General features: G+C 32.1%; 1 protein-coding gene across 1 annotated transcript in view; it reads left to right on the forward strand.

The window, feature by feature from the left end:
- Window positions 1–13,556, forward strand: part of LOC133323319 (potassium voltage-gated channel protein Shaker-like) — a 28,582-nt gene extending 15,026 nt beyond the window's left edge. The window contains exons 2-4 of the mRNA XM_061532260.1: window positions 3,636–3,826; window positions 3,991–4,247; window positions 13,464–13,556. Of these exons, the coding sequence (XP_061388244.1) occupies window positions 3,636–3,826; window positions 3,991–4,247; window positions 13,464–13,556 (541 nt within the window). The remainder of the gene's footprint in view (window positions 1–3,635; window positions 3,827–3,990; window positions 4,248–13,463) is intronic.
- The last annotated feature ends 7,005 nt before the right edge of the window (window positions 13,557–20,561 follow it).

Genomic DNA, 20,561 nt, shown 5'->3' on the forward strand with positions numbered 1-20,561 from the left:
ATAATTTTTGTCGGTTTTTCTGGTCGCTCCAGAGGCCGCAATATTTAGCGGGTCAAATGGAACCTGACTTTTAAGTGAAAAATTACAAAATTTGTCTTCTATGTCGTTGATAGTATATCCAAGAGGAGTGGTTGACCTTTAAATTGATACCAATTATATTGTCTCGGATGTTCTCGGATGCGGAAGTTACACTTAAATATATACAGGTACTTACGTATTCATATATTATTCAGTAACCTATTACCAAACTGGAGGACGGAAATATAGTGCTGATCGCTTTGAAATGTTCCAGTTATAGTCAAGGACAACGCCTAAAATGTTAGATAATGATCAGATAATAATTTTTCGGATGACATTTGCTGACCTTTAGCCAGTCAAAATTGTGTAAATATCGCGATATTGCCCAATCTCAGAATATAGAACCACAGAAAGATTTCCATGAAAGTTGTGTAGGGTATCATATCCTCGTATAAATAGTAATAATTAATTAAAATATAGACTATTAGTTTTCAAGAAAATGTAAAACCAGTGAACGCAGCAGTCAGTGCAGTGTTGTAGGACCTGTCAGACCACATAATGCCCTACACAATTACCACTAAGTTCTTGGTTTCTGTCTGGAGCGACTAGAAAATCGGGCAAAAATAAAGTTTTCGATCCGAAAAATCATCTGATCATCATCGAAATTATAGACGTCGTCATTGACCATAACCGGAACCAACATTTCAATTTTCCTATCCATCACCGCTACATTTCCGCCCTCTAGTGCGGTAATGTTAAAACTAATCAATATTAGAATAGATAGACCCTCGTCTATATTTACGTATAACTCCCACATCCGAGTACATATGTCAACATACTTGGTATCAATTTAAAAGATCAACTACAGCTTTAGAATATACTGTCATCTTCTATATTTATTTTCGATGTATATTCTATATTCAGGAATAAATATAGAATACACATTTTGTTATTTTCACACAAAAGTCTGGGTCCGTTTGACCCGCTAAATATTAACCAATCTTCATTAAAACAGTCATGCTTTTTCTCTATGGATCGGATCTCTTTCTCTGTGTAAAATATTAGTGATATTCGGGCCATAATTATGGTCTGTAGAGCAACTATAAAAATAGACAAAAGCAAATTTTTAATACATTTTATCTCCTAAATATTAACCGATTATTACCAAAAAACAACAGAGGTCTTCTTCGGTCAGAACCCGTCCAACATGCAAAATTTCGTGGTGATTTCTCCGTAATTGTGACCTGTATCGTGATTGCAAATTATAATGGACAGTCGAACGGATATACATGTCTAGATCGACTCAACTAGTCGAGATATGACTAACAGTATATTGTAAGGTGGGTCTAGAATTGATATTTCGCGGCGTTACAAAATCGTAGGGTCACACAAAGCTGTAATATCCTGACAAAATAGTTGTGTAGGGTATCAATATTGTACTTGGTGGCAATACTGAAATTGACTTGAAATTATTTCACTTGATGATCATCACCTAGGACAAGCTACAGAAGTCAGTCCAAGATAATGAATGGGGCTGCCATCTATTGGGTCCAAGAAACAAGGTCCATTGATGTTTTGTGAAGTGATTTGGGACCTTGTTTAACTAGTGCTGCCATTTTCCGCTGGCTGGCGCTATCTCCTGTCATTCCACAATTGTGTTACACACATGTGTTGATGCTGAGGTTAGTTATAAGATTATCAAAGGGGCTTTAGATCTAAGCCTCTTTTTGCAAATATTCTATAATTACATTGAAAGAATTTTTACTCATCCGTTGGGGTTCGAACCCTGTAGTCTGTAATTCTATATAAACTATTTTAGAATATTTTAATTTCCAAATTAAAATATTCTATGAAAGTATTTCGTGCTAGAATGGATAGAAATTCGTCCTTTTTTGTAGTAAAGGGTTAAATAATTTTAAAATTTATAGGAGTTCATTTGTTTCTTAATTTTTGTAGGCATTAAAAAATGCTTCAAGCTTTATATTAACGCTTATAGGGGCCAGCATTAGTAGTTATCATAATATGCTTTCATTTATATTAAAAGTGCGGGTACTCAAAGGTACTACCATAAAAATATAGTAAAAAAATAATAATACCTATGGACCTCCAGCGTTGTGCGGGTAATCATTTCGGGGTAAGTGATAAATTTTAATTTTTATAAAAAAAAATTCTAATTGAATTCTTTTTTTAACTTTTTTCATACTGTAGCAAACTAAGTTTAATTGTGTGAAAGCTCTATCTGTGTCTACACTATTACTTATTTTTAAAAGTAAAAAAAATATCTGCAAAACACAACAACTATTTAGAAAAAAAAAAACTAAATCATTTCAATCACTAAATATTTTCAAAATACACCACCCCCCTCTACTTTCCTTAAACCCTCAAAAGAAAAAAATTAAGAATTATCTGCAGTTGGAATCATTCTTTCATCCAGCCATTTATATTGTTTTAACAGAAAAGCACTTTGCAAATGCATGAGCTTTTGAAAGTTATTTTATCCAGTAATAAAAAAAGCTTGTTGGAAATAAATGATAATAATAAAACATAAGCTATGAAGCACGTTTTGTTGGCTTATGAGTATGAAATAATAAGCTTTTTTGTCTATGCAAGAGAAAAAATATTTTAAAAAGCTTTTTTAATGAATGCTAATGTTAAGTATGTAAATAATATTGAAAAAAAATAATTAATGGTAAATATATATTTATATCAAATTTTGTGTGTGAGTGTGAACCCATGAGAATCGCCAACGATCCTGTAGCCTCTTAGGAAATCTAGAAGAGCAAACTACGTAAAATGAAAGAGAATATGAAGATCATTAGATGGACTTATATACGGAGTAAATAAAAAAGAATTTAGTGCCCACGATTTCTTTTATTGATGTGTATCATTCATAAGATTACAAATATATCGCCCGTTCGTTCGCTCTCAGTATATCACTAAATGTTTCATGAATTGTGTATAACCCCCTCTCTCTCGCTCTCACGTTATTAAATAAATGTCTCTCCCTTATTTTAAGTTGTATTTCAAAAGCTCTTGTCATCAAAAGAGAAATCATCATCCCTCATCAAACATTCTCATCTATGAATATGTGTCGTTGTATTTGTAATTATCTCCCTATCTCTATCGATCTATCTCTCTCTCTTTTTAGATTTATAACAATCATTCGCTAACTCTCATAATGTCGCTCATTTTGAACTAATAGTGTAAATTTTTCATTTATTTAGAAACAACTATTTTTTTCTCTCTCTTTCTCAGTTAAAAATCACTATTCATTAGTTTTTGATTATTTTCATTAATTTAATATTTAATTACTTATTTGTAAATTGGTGTAATTACTCTCATTTAAAAATTGTCTTTAGTTGTTTCTCTCTCTCTTTTTATAAAAAAAAAAAATTAAATATGTTAATTTTTCTTTGTTCCTTAGTTTCATGTTTTTATTGTTTTTCTGTTCTATTAAACTTTGTGTTTTTCTTTGTTCGTTAATTTCTCTAACCTCTCTCCCTGTCTTTCTCTATCTCTCTCTCCTTGAGAATTTTTATATGATCAACAATAATTAATATTTTTACTATTTCTCATTGAAAACACAAAAAAACCAAAAACAAAATCAAAACCTACAGACCCGTCGGCTTCTGGGGCAAAATCGTTGGTTCGCTATGTGTGATAGCTGGTGTACTGACAATCGCTCTACCCGTACCCGTTATTGTGAGTAATTTCAATTATTTCTATCATCGCGAAACGGATCAAGAGGAAATGCAGAGTCAAAACTTCAATCATGTTACAAGCTGTTCATATATGCCTGGTGCGTTAGGTAACTGTCACCCTTTTGTTGTCTCTCCCAACTATGTGTCTATCTCTCTCTATCCATTAGTAATACTCTCTTCATGTAGTTATCTGACTGTCTCTTTTCTTATCTCTCACATTATGTAAATTTACAATCACTAATTCATTTTATTTCCAAAAAATTATCCTCAGGTCAACATTATCGAAAATCTTCCTTGTCTGAATCATCGTCAGATATTATGGATTTAGATGATGGCATCGGTACACCGGGCCTGACTGATCATCCAGGTCGTCATTTAGCTCCATTTCTAAGGACTCAGCAGTCATTCGAAAAACAGCAGCTACAGCTGCAGCTCCAATCACAACAACAACAACAGCAACAACAACCTCAACAGAATGGCATTCGAGGGTCTAGCAATTTAAACCAGAGGCACAATAGTGCCATGGCGGTCAGTATTGAAACCGATGTCTGACTACTGGGTAAGTACTGAATATTTTATATTACTGAAATGAAATATCAGACCTCAGGATCATATGAAGTGATGTACGTTTCGTAAAAACGTTACGATACACAAAGTTTCGGCGTGGATTTTTTAATTAATTTTTTTCAGGCGTGGATTTTTTAATTAATTTTTTCAAGGGTCTAGTAAACGGCGTGAATTTTTTAATTAATTTTTTTCATGGGTCTATTAAAAGGCGTGGATTTTTTAAAAATATTTTTTCAAGGATAAGGGCATTATCTCTATCTATCTGTGATAGAACTTTCGTTCCATAAGTCGAGCTTAGAAAAGATTTTCAGACGCGTTTGTCTTTTGCGCAGTTTTTCCAATTTGAAAGACCATTTTCGGCGATATTGTCTTTGACTTGATCTTTCCAACGTATTCTTGGCCTTCCCCTTCTGCTTGCACCATCAGCTGGTTCGCTTTTATATGCCTCCTGGGCCGGGGCATCTTCATCCATTCTCACAACATGACCTAGCCAACGTAGTCGCTGCAGCTCAATACGTCTAACAATGTCGATGTCCGAGAATAGCTGGTACAACTCATGGTTCATTCGACGGCGATATTCGCCGTCAACGCAGATCAGCACATAGATCTTTCGGAGAATTTTTCTCTCAAACACTTCATCTGCTTGCGTAAGTACCCATGCTTCAGATCCGTATAACAGCACGGGTAGTATCAGCGTCTGCTAGAGTGTGAGTTTGGTCTGGCGGGAGATGGCCTTGCTTTTGAGTTGTTTGCTCAGACCATAGTATCATCTGTTGGCCATCACTATCCTTCTCCAAATTTCAAAACTGATATCATTCGTTTTGTTTATGGCGGTACCAAGGTATATAAAATCTTTGACTACCTCGAAGCTGTAGTTCTCAAGTTCCACAGTTGGTCCGAGTCTACTGGACGTCTTGTGCGTTGATACCATAAGCTTGGTCTTCTCGCCGTTTACTGCCAGACTCACTTTGGCAGACTCCTTCTCAATTTGTTCCAAGGTGGCTGATACCGCTCTCATCGGTATTGGCTGGTAACATGTGTTGTTTGGTGTACAGAGTGCCATTTTTGTTCACTTTTGCCTCTCGTATGACCTTTTCCAACAGGATGTTAAAAAGGTCACACGACAAAGTATCACCTTGTGAATCCTCGTTCGGTACTAAAGGGCTCCGAGAGGTCCTTTCTGACTTTAACTGCTGATCTTGTGCCTGTTAAAGTTATTCTTCATTGCCGAATAGGGCTGTCGAATGCGGCTTTATAGTAGACGTATAGGTGGAATGTGTCGATGTGTTTTTCGTGGGTTTTTTCCAGGATTTGGCGCAGAGTGAAAATCTGGTCAATGGTGGATTTGCCAGGTCTGAAGCCACATAGGGTCCAATAATGTCATTGATCATTGGCTTCTGGATAGCACTTTATATGCGATGGGAAGGAGACTTATTCCTCTATAGTTGGCACATATCGTCTTGTCTCCTTTTTTGTGCACAGGACACAGGATGCTGAGGTTCCAATCATTGGGCATGAGTTATTCTAGCCAAATTGTACTAATCAGCCGGTGCATGCTCCTTACCAGCATCTGACCACCAGTCTTGGATAGTTCGGCTTCTAACCCATCGGCACCTGCTGCTTTATTATTCTTCAGCCAATGATTGCTATTCTGACTTCATCTCTATACCGTCATCTATTATTGGTTCTGGAGTATCCTCTTCACCGCTACTATTTGATACCAGAAGCTTTTCAAAATGCTCCTTCCAGATCCTCAGCACGCTGTCTGTATCTGTCACCAGGTTTCCTTCATTATCTCTACAGGAGGATGTGCCTGCACCAAAGCCTTCGGTTTGGTGTTTTACCCGTTGGTAGAATTTTCGGACTTCATTCTGACTCCTGTACATCTCGATTTGCTCACACTCACGTTTTTCTTGCTCTTTCTTAATTTTTTTCTGAAAATACGCTTATCTTCTCTCATTTTCTCTCGATAGTTCTCCATCGTAATACCCGTTGCTACTGTCCGCAGGGTTGTCCTATACGCTGCGTATTTCATGTTAGTAGGTTTACGACACTCCTGATCGTACCACGGATTTCTTGATAGTGGTCTTTGGCACCCAAGTGTTGCTTTTGCTTCAGTTTGTAGGGAATGGGCAATTATCTGCCATTATGCTTCTATATTATTATCGGGACAAGGGGTGCTTTCGTCAAGCAGTTGGGTAAGTTGAGCGGAGTAGGCTTCTGCTATCTGTTGTGTTTGCAGCTTCAAATTTCCGTGTTACATTAGATCGCACCTTTGCTGCTACATTAAGACGGGTGCGTACCTTGGCTGCCACAATGCAATGGTCCGAATCGATATTCGCTCCCCGGATCCATCGGACGTCTAAAACACTGGATCAATGCCTTCCGTCCATCACAACATGATCGATTTGATTCCTCGTTGTTCGATCGGGAGAAATCCTAGTGGCCTTGTGTATATCGAGATGCTTGAATCTGGTGCTGCTAACTACAATGTTTTTTTGCTGCCGCGAAGTCAATCAACCTCATGCCGTTGTCTGATGTTTCTTCATGGAGGCTGAATTTTCCTACGGTGGGGCCAAAGATATCTTCCCTTCCGATTTTTGCATTAAAATCTCCTAGCAGAAGTTTAATGTCATGGCCAGGTCAACGATCATGTGCTGTTTCTAGGCGCACGTAAAATATGTCTTTGGTCTGTTCATTTTTATCTTCGGTCGGTGCATGGGCGCAAATGAGACTTATGTAGAGAACATCGTTTTTATACGGTTTATAGCAATTCGCTCATCGACTGGAGTGAATCTGGAGACGTGGTCTTTTATTCTCCTGTTAACCATGAATCCGCAGCCAAATTCATGTCTCGTTTCATGGCAACTATAATACAGGGCGTAATCATCTGATTTACTTACGCCAGTCCCTTTCCATCGCATTTCCTGTACGGCAATAATATCGGCTTTGTACTTCTTGAGTACATCCGCCAAAGCGAACACTGCGCCTGTTCTGTACAACGTGCACACATTCCAAGTGCAGATTCGCAGATCGTGGTCCTTTATACGTTTGCGGGGGGTTTGGTTTTCTTTTTCTTAGCTTTTTCATATTAGGTTGGGTTTTCCAAGAGTGGGCAACTAACCCGACGCCTCAACCCATTTTTTTATAGTTCTTATGGGTGAACTCGCGGCACATATTAGCTCAATATTTCATCAGGCGATGAATTCATTTTAGTAGTCCTTTAAAAATGCGACGTCTGTTAGGATTCATCTGTTGAATGTACCCAAAGTGGTGAAGGGTATCATATAGTCGGCCCCTTCCGACTTTACTACTTTCCTTACTGGTTTAAATTAATTTTTTTCAAGGGTCTATTAAAAGTCGTGGATGTTTAATTAATTTTTTTCAAGGGTATATTAAATGGCGTGAATTTTTTTAATTCATTTTTTTCAAGAGTCTATTAAAAGGCGTGGATTTTTTAACTAATTTTTTTCAGAGGGTCTATTAAAAGGCGTGGATTTTTTTAATTAATTTTTTAAAAGGCGTGGATTTTTTAATTATTTTTTTAAAGGGCGTGGATTTTTTAATTATTTTTTTAAAAGGCGCGGATTTTTTAATTAATTTTTTAAAAGGCGCGGGTTTTTTATAATTAATTTTTTAAAATGCGCGGATTTTTTTAATTAATATTTTAAAAGGCGTGGATTTTTTAAGTTAATTTTTTAAAAGGCGTGGATTTTTTTAAATTAATTTTTTAAAAGGCGTGGATTTTTTTAATTAATTTTTTAAAAAGCGTGGATTTTTTTAATTAATTTTTTAAAAAGCGTGGATTTTTTTAATTAATTTTTTTCAAGGGTGTATTAAAAGGCGTGGGTTTTTAATTAATTTTTTTTCAAGGGTAAGGACCTTGTCTCTATCTATCTGGATCAATTGGAAGAAATGTTTTAGTTCCTAAATTAATGCCCTGAGGACTGATATTTTTGTCTATCAATTAATCTCAAATTAAATTAACTGTAAAATTAAATAAATTAATTTTTCTTTTTTTGCAGTAAAAAACGTGGAGCATAGTATTAATTGGCGTCGTGAAATGTTACGCTGGATGCCTGAAACAACATCAAAGGCGGTCTAAGAGATCGCTCTGTTATGGTCGCGGTGTTTTTCCTATTATTAAATAGGAAAATCTCTGCCCAAAAAGCAAAAGAGAAAAACAAAACAAGCAGAAAAGCAACAAAAAATAAAATAAATGATGAAGACACATAAATAGAATAGAAATGAAAGTGACGCAAAAACAAATAGTAGAAATATTCTGTTTTGTTTTCTTTTTTTTAGAGGAAAACCCAATTCAATTAAAAAATAAGCAAGAACAACAACAAAGCAAAACAACAAATGATGAAGCCGAGACAAGACGTAAAGAAAAAACAATAAATTTATTATAGTTATTATAGTTATGTTTAATTTCCAAAACAAAGTTTATTTTAATTTTTTTAGACAAATGTGAGGAAAAAAACAAATGTTTTCAAATAAATTTGAAAATACCAAAGAAGAACAACAAAACATTTAGCAAATATCATTGTTAGTAAAATATAAAAGTAATTAATGAAACAAAAATAACAAATACAAACGGAACTATATAAAAAAAAGAAAAACAAAAACAAATCTAGAAGACAGAAAAAGCAAAACAATTTTTTTAAGAACAAAAAAAGCTAAACAAAAAATAATTATAAACAAATTAGCTTAAATTTATTAACAAAAAAGAGTAAGAAGAAGAACAACAACAACAAACAACATAAAAAGGTTAATTAGAACAATTGGTTTATAAAACAAATTATTAGTATAAAGTAAATGATAAATTATTAAAAAAAGAGAAAACACACATAAATGAGTATGAGAGGAGACGACACACAATAATGTGAAAATGTTAGATATTAATTTAAAACTAAAAAATTAAATAATTAAATTATTATTATTAAAACAATGAAAATTAATTATTAATAAAAATATTACATTAATTTATGTTTGAAAATAATTATAATTTATTAGATAATTAAAATAAACAAACTACCAACAAGAACAACAAAAGACAAAAAATAAACAAAACAATATGAAATAAAATTCAAAGAGTCGAAGAAGGGGATTTTCACCATTATTAATAAAACAATTTTGAATTTTATATAAAGAAAAAATAAAAATTTGCTCAAGAAATATTGCAAAATTTAAAGTAAATTATAAAATATGAAAAATTAGTAATTTTTATTACAAAAGATTTTTTATAATGGAAGCGTTATGGAAACGCTAAATGTTGATAAATAATTTCCCATGCACTGAATATCAAATTATATAAAAATCGTAATATATGGGACTCTATTTTAAGGAATGGAATTCTGAAATATGTTTTACAGTTACCGACAAATATCGGTACGTTTTTAAAATATATATATTTTTATTAAAAAAAAACATTTATGTTAACTTTTTGATATCCGTTGGTAGGGCTTGACAAATACTTAAACAAATTAAAATATGCAGTACTGCAGCTCTACTGGTGTTCTAATATATTAAAATAAATGAGTGATTTCTAATCGTCCCGATTACATCCCCTAAATCGATTTATAACATAGGTATTGAGTTATTCTACAAATTTAAATTATAGATCTGTGCCCTATTTTGAATAAATAATCACATTAATTGCTTGTCTGTGACGAAGCATTAAATGCTTGTCTGAGGCGAATACGCCATCCAAATCAGCGGATACCATAAACATTAAAAATTGTTTTCCCGTTACAAATGGAGACCATGGTTCTAGAAACAATCTATTTTTGGCTACAATCCATATGTGTTGAATTAAAAACTGCATTTTTTCAGATAGTCGAATATGACTAGTAAGATATGGTCGGGAAAACATATTGATAATTCAAGTAGAAAATTCGAAATATAATAATTCTGTCATTGACGAAATACTCCTATGTTTTGTTACTTACAGATTTCTTTTGTTCATTTACTTATACTAAAATTCTAAAACCACATCTTGTGGGAAGAATTGATACAAACTGGGAATAAGATCGGATTTAACCCTAAAATGAGTTTTCATATTATTTAAGATTTTTGATATTCAGGCTGATTTTTGAGTTTTGGTCTATTCTTATAGTAAACTTTATGGCGAATATTTTTGTAACATATTCGGACCTGCTATAATCCTGTTTTAAATAAATTTTCATAAGTTTTCAATAACTTCTGAAAAAAGGACCGAAAAGACCCCTTCAGGGTGTGGATTGAGCTTTAACATATTAGACAAAAATAGAGTCTATCTTCTGTATGAGATATGATGATTTTGGCTTTTGAAGCTCCCAATGTAGTTTTCAGACATTGAAGCAAATTGTCCTATTCTTGTATATCGGATCAAAAAAAAAACATGAATATCTGGTTCTGATCTGAACACAAATATGAATGACTTCAAAAAGGTGTTTAATTATGAACAATAATAAGGTTGAAATAGGCGGATTTTTTCATATTCTTTCAAATAAAATCACGAAAAAGTCCGGTTGCAATTATCTTGCAATCAATGGCAAACATAACGAAGTCTATGTAACATCCTGAAAATATGCAAGTTCCCAGTCTTGTTTATAAAGTATACATAGGATTAGGATGTCTATACATGTAGTTGATGGTCTACACATGTAGTTGATGATATATTTTAAAATTTAGCCGAAATGTGGCATTTTCTTTGTCCTTCAACAGCTTGACATGTCAATCCCAATTTTTGTAAAATCCATATTTTTGTTGGGCAGCATGGAATCTAACCATGACTCAATTGGTAATTCTATCCATTTCATATGCCGAACATTAGTTTCGGAACCAACAAGGATTGAGGATTATTGTTAATAATCGTTGGCAGATTCAAGCATCCCAAATTTCCCAGACAACGAAGTTGCTTAAAACTTGTTGGGACCATTCATTCTATTTCATAGGCGATTAAATTGAGAACTTTTAACAGGCATTAGAATTCTACATCAGATCGGGTATAATAAACGGCACCGAAGTGATTGTACTTGTAATAAGGTTCAGCATGCTGCGCCAGAACTGTAGCATACGTATTTCATTCAAAAATTTGGATAACAATAAAAATTGAGACAGAAAACATTTGCATCAGATTCCTCATAAAGTAGACCAATGGCAGATTTCCCAATTTGATCTCAAATCCGCAAAATTATAATGGAAACTCCTCTATAAGGATCACCTATCCAAGGATCATGAAGGAAAATAATATATTGCAGAAAAGGACATTTTACTCTGCATAGGGTTTCCATCTCAGACATTCAGGAATATTGTCAAGATTTCAAGACCTCATCTTTATAACTTTTCTCCATAGAAGCCACGATAACATGTTTTGGAATATTTCACCTAAATTTAGTAGCACTTTAATATATAGAACGCCCCAAATCAGTAGAAGATATACAAATGTGATAACAATTGAATAGTTAATTTAATACTGTAGAAGAATTCCCTGAATAGAGGCCTGGTGGTCTGTCAAAATTTTGGATATTTATAGACCAACAAGCAGTGAGGGATTTCTTGAGATAACATCAATATACAGATAAATTCGTAGAATAAAATTAAAAAAAGCTTTCGTTAAGCTATCATTTGTAAGTCCTTTCGTCCACAAGAAGTCTGCCATCCTCTACTTTTATAAAAATGTTCAGCGATCTTCTGAACACATTTCACATACATTTAAAAAATTAAACTTTGATTAAATTAATACTTTCATAAATGATATATTTTACAGCAGGACTATAACTCTAGTCCTGCTGTAAAATATATCATTTATGAAAGTCCAAAAATAACATAACCTCACATTGAAAAAGCTTCAATCTGTACAACAACTTCGAAAGCTCTCTTATATAATTTGGAGAATTTGATAGGCGTTTCTAATATCTGCTGACGTATTTTGTCCACAGAAGGGAAAAAGGGTTTATTTTATTTATATTCCAAAGAAATGCTTGCAGAAGACTCTCTGAGAGATTTTCTGTTTACATAAAGGATTTTTAATCAAAAGAAAATTCTGTATTTTTTAAATATAATAGTATCGTCTTAAAATCTAGAAACCTATTGTATACATTAATATGATATAAAAGGATATTTATCCAGCCCATTCGATTGCAGCTTATATACGATTTTTTTGTTCAAAACTTCGTAAGAATACAATTGTATATATATTTTAAAAATTTACTAATTACCGAAAATATTATTAAATTAATATAAGGCTGAAAAATATGTCTTACAACACTCCTTTTATGTCTTCGGTTCTCAACAAAATACCCCGTCTCTGATTAGTACTTCTGAATTATATTTCATATTGTAATGTTGTAATGCAAAACGATATTAGAGAAATAAATGCTAATTAAATAAAAACAAAACTGCCGTTAATTTAAAATAATATTACAAAACAAAAAATATTAAAACAAAATAAATAAAAAAGAAGAAACACAGAAATACCTTAAAAATAAAAAAAAACAAAAACCATACTGTAAATACTAGGCAAAAAGAAATTAAAAAAATAAAATATGCAAAAAAAATAAATCAATAATTTAATGCAATAAATTCAAATATGAATCTTCCATCTTCAAGTCAAAATAAAACAAAAAAAGAAAAAAAAAATTAACAAACAACAACTTCTAAGATAATAAATTTTCATATTAATAAATTATGATAAAGATGATGATGATGACGACGATGATAATGATGATGATGCTGCTAATAATGATAACCAAAGATAATTTAAAAAAAAATGTGGATAAGACATAACAATTTTTGCCCACTAAGTTAAAATGCTATTATACATTATTGTTATAATAATTTTATTTCATAATCATTTTTATTATTATTAAAAACTATATATAAATAACAAGAAATATTGTAAAATAAAAAAGCAAACTAAGCCGCAGCAATAACAGCAACAACAAAGAGAAAGATATTAAATGCATAAAGAGAAAAAATAAAAATAAATAAATTTAAATACAAAAAATACTTCAACTTTTGTCTACCATTAGTTTATAATTTTTTATAATAAAACGATTTTTTGTTGATATATATTTTATGCGTTCTGTTTTTACAAAACTATATTTTTTATAAACTTATTTGCGCTTTTTTAATATTTCATCTTAAAAGTTAAACAAGAAATAAATTAAAATATGTTAACAAAACCAAAAGGAACTACTACTAATGATACCGACCTTGCTAATAATGATGATGATAAACGTCACCGATGACGATGATGAAGATGATGAACTACAATACTATTAATTCTACTCTCTAACTATCTCTCTACTCTGTCTTTCTATCTATCTTTCGGACCATAATTTTTTTGATAAAATAATATCCTAAAACAAATTAAAATACAACCACAAAATAAAACATTATTATATATATATATAAATAAAACAGAAAAAAATAATCAAATATTCTAAAAATAAAATGACTGAACCCAAGCAAAAACAAAAAAAAAATAAAATAAAAATAAACTCACACCAAACCGATGAACAACAACAACAAAAATTCAAGGAAAAAACACAATTTCACTACAAAATTAATTTTCAAATTCATCGCACCACTCAGTTTCACACTTTAACTTGGAATATTCAAAGCAAAGAGATTATCCAGAAGCAACTGGTATCTATCTAAATAACCTCCTGTATATAAAGGAAACCTTTTATAATTATTATTAATTCAGAAATCTCACATCGAGGAACAAATCCTCTTTTTTAAAATATCTCTAGTTTTTGGAAATTTTATTTTGAAAAATATTCAAGAATATATTTTGGACACTTTTAGTTGAATTTGACGTCTTATGGGGATATTCAAACTTTCCCGGCTAAATTTAGACCAGTCAAATAAACCCCCAAAAACTCCAATTTCGCAATGTATAAAAATCTAACAAATATGTCAATTTTTGTGACCTGATATATAATAGGACTAAATTATAATCCGAACATCTGGAAATTTTACACGAGGAACAAGTAGGGCTTTTTCCATGATCATCGGTCAATATTTGACAGGTCCAATGGAACCTACATACATATATAAGACGTTTCATACACACGAAACTAATTGAAAACCCAGTGAGTGGAGCAGTATACCCTACACAACTACCACAGAACTCTAACATTCTGCGGATGTTTATTTCGAGCCTGGGCAGATCAACAGCACCTCTTTCTTACACTGACATATTTTCCGAATATTTCCAATATTCAGTAGAACACTTCTAATTACTTGTCCAGATTCCCTTCACCGTGGGTTTTGTTTTTATGTTCGGCTTGTGGTCCTTAGATCGACTCGTAAAAAACACAAAAAAATTATGTTGTCGGTCAACTTCTTCCCAAATTTTGTATGTGATCATCACCGAAAACGAAAGGCGTTGTCCTTGACCATAACTGGAACCCCTTGGAAAATTTTAAGGCGATCAGCGCTATATTTCTTCCTTCTAATGCTAATGGGGTTTATATACATAATATTTAAATACGTAAGCAACTATAAATATATAAGTTCCCACATCCGAGTACATACGATAATATAATTGATATCAATTTAAAGGTCAACCAATCCTTTTGGATATACTGTCTACTTCTCGGGTCTATGTCCTCCAGGAGTAAATATATACGCCATAGAATACAAATTTTGTCATTTTTTACACAAAAGTCAGGGTCCATTTGACCCGTTAAATAATGACCGATCTTTATAAAAACTGGCATTCTGATTCTTTGGACCGATCGCTTCTCCATGTAAAATTTCGCGATGTTCGGGCCATAATTGCGGTCTCTGGATCGACTTGAAAAACCACATTTCATTGGCCCGAACCCATCATACATGCAAATTTTTGTGAAGATTGGTCCATAACTGTGGCCTGTATAATGGACAGATGGGCGGCTTCACAAAGCTATAATTATAGTCTCGAGATTTCATAAAGACCGGGTTTGGGACCCCGAAAAGTAGGTTCTATTACTCCAGATGTATATCATCTAGAGAGGTATAACTTATAGCCTAGACAGACGACAGCCTTAATTTGCATTAACAGCCTTAATTCAAATTAACTTGTACATTATCCTCATTTTTATGTGTTGTTAATGCACAAAATCAAACTGAATTTATACTGAATTAGGCAATTTCAATATGGCAATGCTGTCGAAAATTAATTGTTTCTTGTCAAATTTATGTATATTTATGAAAATAAAAATAAGAAATGAAGGCAAATTTCAACCATTTTTTAAATTGGGAGCTGCTTTGCTAAGATCATAATTGCTATTCCTCCTTTATGTCATGTATTTATTTCCCAAAGATGTAATCCCGAAAAATATCGAAACAAATGTAAAAAAATTTCATCATACACACAGACAAACAATTGTTTTGAAGCAAAAAACTGTTTCGTAAATGCAGAAACTCTCGTCTGTCAGGGGTAAATATTAATTCAAATTAAGAAATTTTTAATGCAAATTAAGGCTGTCGTCTGTCTATGGTATTACCCTATAAAAGCTTTACAAATTAAATGTCTGTCTATAAAAAATTAGTTTCTGAACTAAATGTCCGTCTATAAAAAAGTTAGTTTCTGAATCAAATGTTATTGGTGGTATAGAATACACCGAGACACATCTTCTGTCTCCAGTTTCTGTCCCTTCAAAAAAAGGTTTTTTAACATAATTTGCTTATAATCCTTGAAGGAGCCTACATCTATTCGCAGCCTTTTGAAAAAGGTATATTAAATTTGTCATTTCGTTTGCAACACTTCGAAATATTCACCGGAGACCCCATATACTCTATGGGAATAAAATAAAATTCTATGTCGATTTATGCGTGACCGTCTGCCTGTCAGATGAAATCATGTTAGATATCGCCATATTTGATATAGAGCTTTGAAAATTTGCTCTGGGATTGCTATTACTCCTAGGATGGTTGGTATTGAATATGGGTTATATCGGTCCACGATTTGTTTTAGCCCCTATTTACATATATACGGTACACCCCAAATATTCGGTATTACAGGCATTTTTGATACGTTTCGTTCTCATTGATTACCAAATCTTTCTACCGAATATTATCAATATTGGACCACTTTTTAGAGTAGCCCCCTATTATTCGGTATTTTGGTGGTTTTAGTCACATTTTCAAAATAATCAGCTGTAGTTTGGCATTTTGCCTATCAGATCTACTTACCAAAACTATATTAATATCGGCTTATATTTAAGGGTAGCCCCCATATAACTGTTCCCCACAATATTTGGTATTTTGATGGTTTAGGGCACAATTTTTAAGAGCATTTTGGATTTTCATTGACTAGAAAAGTACCCCTCCCAAAAATTATCAACATTGGCCAATGTTTCGCTCTAATTTCATTTTTAGGGTTTCATGGTGTGTCAAATATTCCAACTAAACATGATCCATATTGGTTCGCTTAGTAGGGAAAATACAGATACAATATACTAGCATCTCTTAAAATATTTCCCATAATGGCATATTGGGCTTCACGAAATAAATAAATAAAGTTGTTCTCTCTTATGATAATCTCTTAGCTTCGAAAATCCTATAAAAAAAGTAAATACAAATAAAACTAAATTTTTTTACAATTATATTTTTGTTTGTTCCTGTTTTCTATTTTTTTACTTTCTTCAGCTTTTTATATTATTATTAAAAATAAAATAATAATTACTTAATAAAATCAAATAATGTGTATATATGTAAACTAATCAATTAAAACAATAAAATCACAATAAACATTTATAATACTATATAGAGATAATCATGTATAAAACATAAAAATAAATTAAATAAAATACAAAAAAACCAACAACAAACATAAAATATTATCTAAAAAAGCTTTGAATACCGTCCACGCGATTGCATGAAACAAACAAACAACAACAAAAACCAAACAACCAAAAAAATGAAATGATTTTGAAACCTAAAACAGCAAAACAAAACTATAACAAGAACAACAACTAGCAAACAACATACACACATCCAACAACAACAACAAACAAAAATAATACTAAAGTAAACCCGAGGAATAACAAAAACAACAACCACAAATTATAAATATTATTAAATTTATGAAGATGACAAAATTATTATTACAAATTGATATTTAAAACCACAAGAAAAAATTAGTTAGTTAATTTTTGTAAACAAAAATAATAATTTTCACAAGGCCTTATTTTAATTACAAATTAAAAAAAAGTTATATGTAACAAATAAACTAATTTTTAAATTGTTATTACCAAATTCAATTTAAAATAATTTATTGTTTTAAATTCCTCACTTAAAAAGTACGTAGACATCTGTTTTACTTAGCAAAAGTTGAAGTTTTTTTAGATAAAAAATAAAAAAAATAAAATTTAGATGAAATAAATTATTAAAAAATGTGCATAATTTTGTAGATTGCTACTTTTCTCTTTAATGCCTGAAAGTATGCTAAATAAAATATTTAAATCAAATTTAAATGGACATAATTTTATGACTGCCTAAAAATATACTATATATTTTGAATAATATTATAAATATTTTCAAATCTGTTATGTAGAACTGCCCTAGAGGGGAATGTTACGGCTAGCAGTGTTGCCCAATTTAGCGGTTTTCATAAAGTTTGTCGTCTTTTGTTTTCATTAAACTAAAAATCGCAGTAATTTGATCTGGTATTTGAAAAATCCCAATGATGTTCGCAAGCAATACAATTTTCAGGGATTAATTATTTTGAGCCTTTTATATCCTTCACTGGAAAGCACACAATACAACAACGTTGGATATCGATTTAGCCATGTCTGGCTAGGTTGTATAGTATGGAAAATATTGCCCAGTGGGATAAAATGCACATCTAGCGTGCAGAATTTAAAATTCGATGTAGGATTACTCATTATTTATTCATTAATTATCATTACAGATATATTAGTTTGGTGAAAAATAAATCTATTATAGGGCTTTATTTAACCCTTTGTGGTCCAATGTTGCCCACCGGCAACAAAATGTTTTAGAGGTTATATTTAATATGCAGCTAGTAAATGTATATTTTTTGGATTACATATGTTAAGAGCTGATTATAGACGACACATATCAAAAGAAAAATATAAAAAAATCTAATTTTTGGTCAAGTTACATGCTTTTCAATACATAGAGTGCACAAATATGTACAGTACCAATTTGTGTATACAGTCGTAAACATGCTTCGGAATGTCCGATTTGGACCGTTTTGTTGTATGATTTACTGCCATTTTAAAGGTAACTTCATAATGCCTCTCTCATAGAATTCCTGCTCTCTATTGGCAAAAAAAAAACTCTGTTAGTCGATTTTCCTAGATACCAATTTTTATTATTAAAGAAATTTTGCAATGCCAGAAAAAATATGATAATCGCTTGGTGCCAAGTCTGGACTATGGCAGATACATTAAAACTTCCAAAGCTCCAGATGTTTCTGGCGAGTCGCTGTAGATGTGTGTGGCCTAGCGTCGTCCTGTTGGAACAATTCTGGCCGTGTCTGATTAACTGCTATCTTCAAACGGTCCAGTTTTTGACAGAAGAGATCAGAATTTAGCGGTTGGCCATATGGAAGAAACTCGTAATAAATAATCCGCTTCAGTCCCACCAAATGCATAACAGAACCTTCCTGGCCGTTAGCCTGGTTTGGTCAACGTTTGAGGTGCTTCACCGCTCTTTGACCACTATCGTTTTCGCACAGGGTTGTCGTATGTGATCCATTTCTCATCTCCTGTCACCATCCGTTAACGAAATGGGTCTATCTCATTCCGTTTGGACAAGGCTTCGCAAATGGAAATTGGAAGAAGCTCGAAGAAAAAAATAGGATGGAAATTTTTTCTTCAAGCTTCTTTTTGAATCCAGCTTTGTGGTAAATTTTTACGACTGCTAACATGCTTGTCAACTTCGATCATTCATTCTATTTTATCGACATTTTCGTCGAAAATCTAATAGATTTATTTTTTCCCCAACCTAATATGTTTTGTCATAACTCCTGTATAAAGGTTCCGGTACTTTGCCAATTTTTCAATATTTACCAATCGAAAAATATGCAATATTTTAAATTTCTGTATATATAAGTAAATGTATAGATGTGCTGATACATTTTCAAGTAACTGAATGACTTTTCTTACTTAGCTCAGCTTTTACAATTTGAAAGACCATTTTTCCAAATATTATCTTCCACTTGATCTTTCCATCGAATTTGTGACCTTCCTCTTCTCCGTCAGTTGGCCCGCTTTTATATGCCTTTGAGCTGGGGCATACTCATCCATTATCACAACATGCAGCTCGATTGCCTAACTATGTCGATGTCCGACTATAGATGGTACAACTCGTAGTTTATTCGAGGCGATATTCGCCGTCGACGCAGATCGGACCGTAGATCTTTCGCATAATTTTTCTCTCAATCCCTCCAAGAGCTGCCTCATATGGTCGCGCAAGTATCCATACTTCAGCATCTGTTGACTAATGTGGGCCACAAACGTCAAACATGTGAGTTAGATCGGCGTGAATCTAAGTGAATCGATTTAGTCCACTGTTTCAACATTTTTGTTGTTTTGAGATTAGAAAGCACACAGGACCAATGCTAGAAGTTATCACGATAAAATTTCCAAAGGGCTTCTGCTTTTATTCAAATGAATATTTATCGTTCTCTTCGTTTATACTTTGTCAATTTAATTTTTATTCGGGTTGACTATGCGTCTTTAAATCTAGTTTATAACATATTTGACAGTTGAGAGTTTTCGAGGAGATGAGTCGACATTCCAGATTTTATATTTTTATTGTTTTATTCCAAAATCCAAAAATATATAGGAAAGTTTTAAAAATATTTTAAACAAAATAATAGTTTAAACCAAAAGTTATTCCTATTCCAATTACATACATGATAATAATTAAATACATGTACGTATATTCTAGGTAAAAAGAAAAATTTTACTACATCGGTACTACTCTGTTCCAGAACCTGCAACAATTTTGCATTAATCAATCTTCCGAACATACCAATTATAATAATATAGTGTATGTAAATTATTCAGTCCAATATTTAAATTTGTATTTTTTGGTCGATTATTGCAATAGTAGCCAATTTTAATGAGAATGACAACACTGGCTTCTACTATAAATAAAATAAACAAACAAAAGGAAAGCATACTTTCAGGCACTCTCACAAAACACTAGATATTATTTCCAAAATAAATGTTTTATTAAACAAATTCTTCAAAACCAAATGTTCTTCAATTAAAATAAAAATATAAAATAAAACAAAAAAACATAAAGCTGCCATTAGAGATT

This window comes from Musca vetustissima, unplaced genomic scaffold (assembly GCF_032173495.1).
Source record: "Musca vetustissima isolate MV318-11 ecotype Yass unplaced genomic scaffold, APGP_CSIRO_Mvet_v1 utg3768, whole genome shotgun sequence".
NCBI lineage: Eukaryota > Metazoa > Arthropoda > Insecta > Diptera > Muscidae > Musca > Musca vetustissima.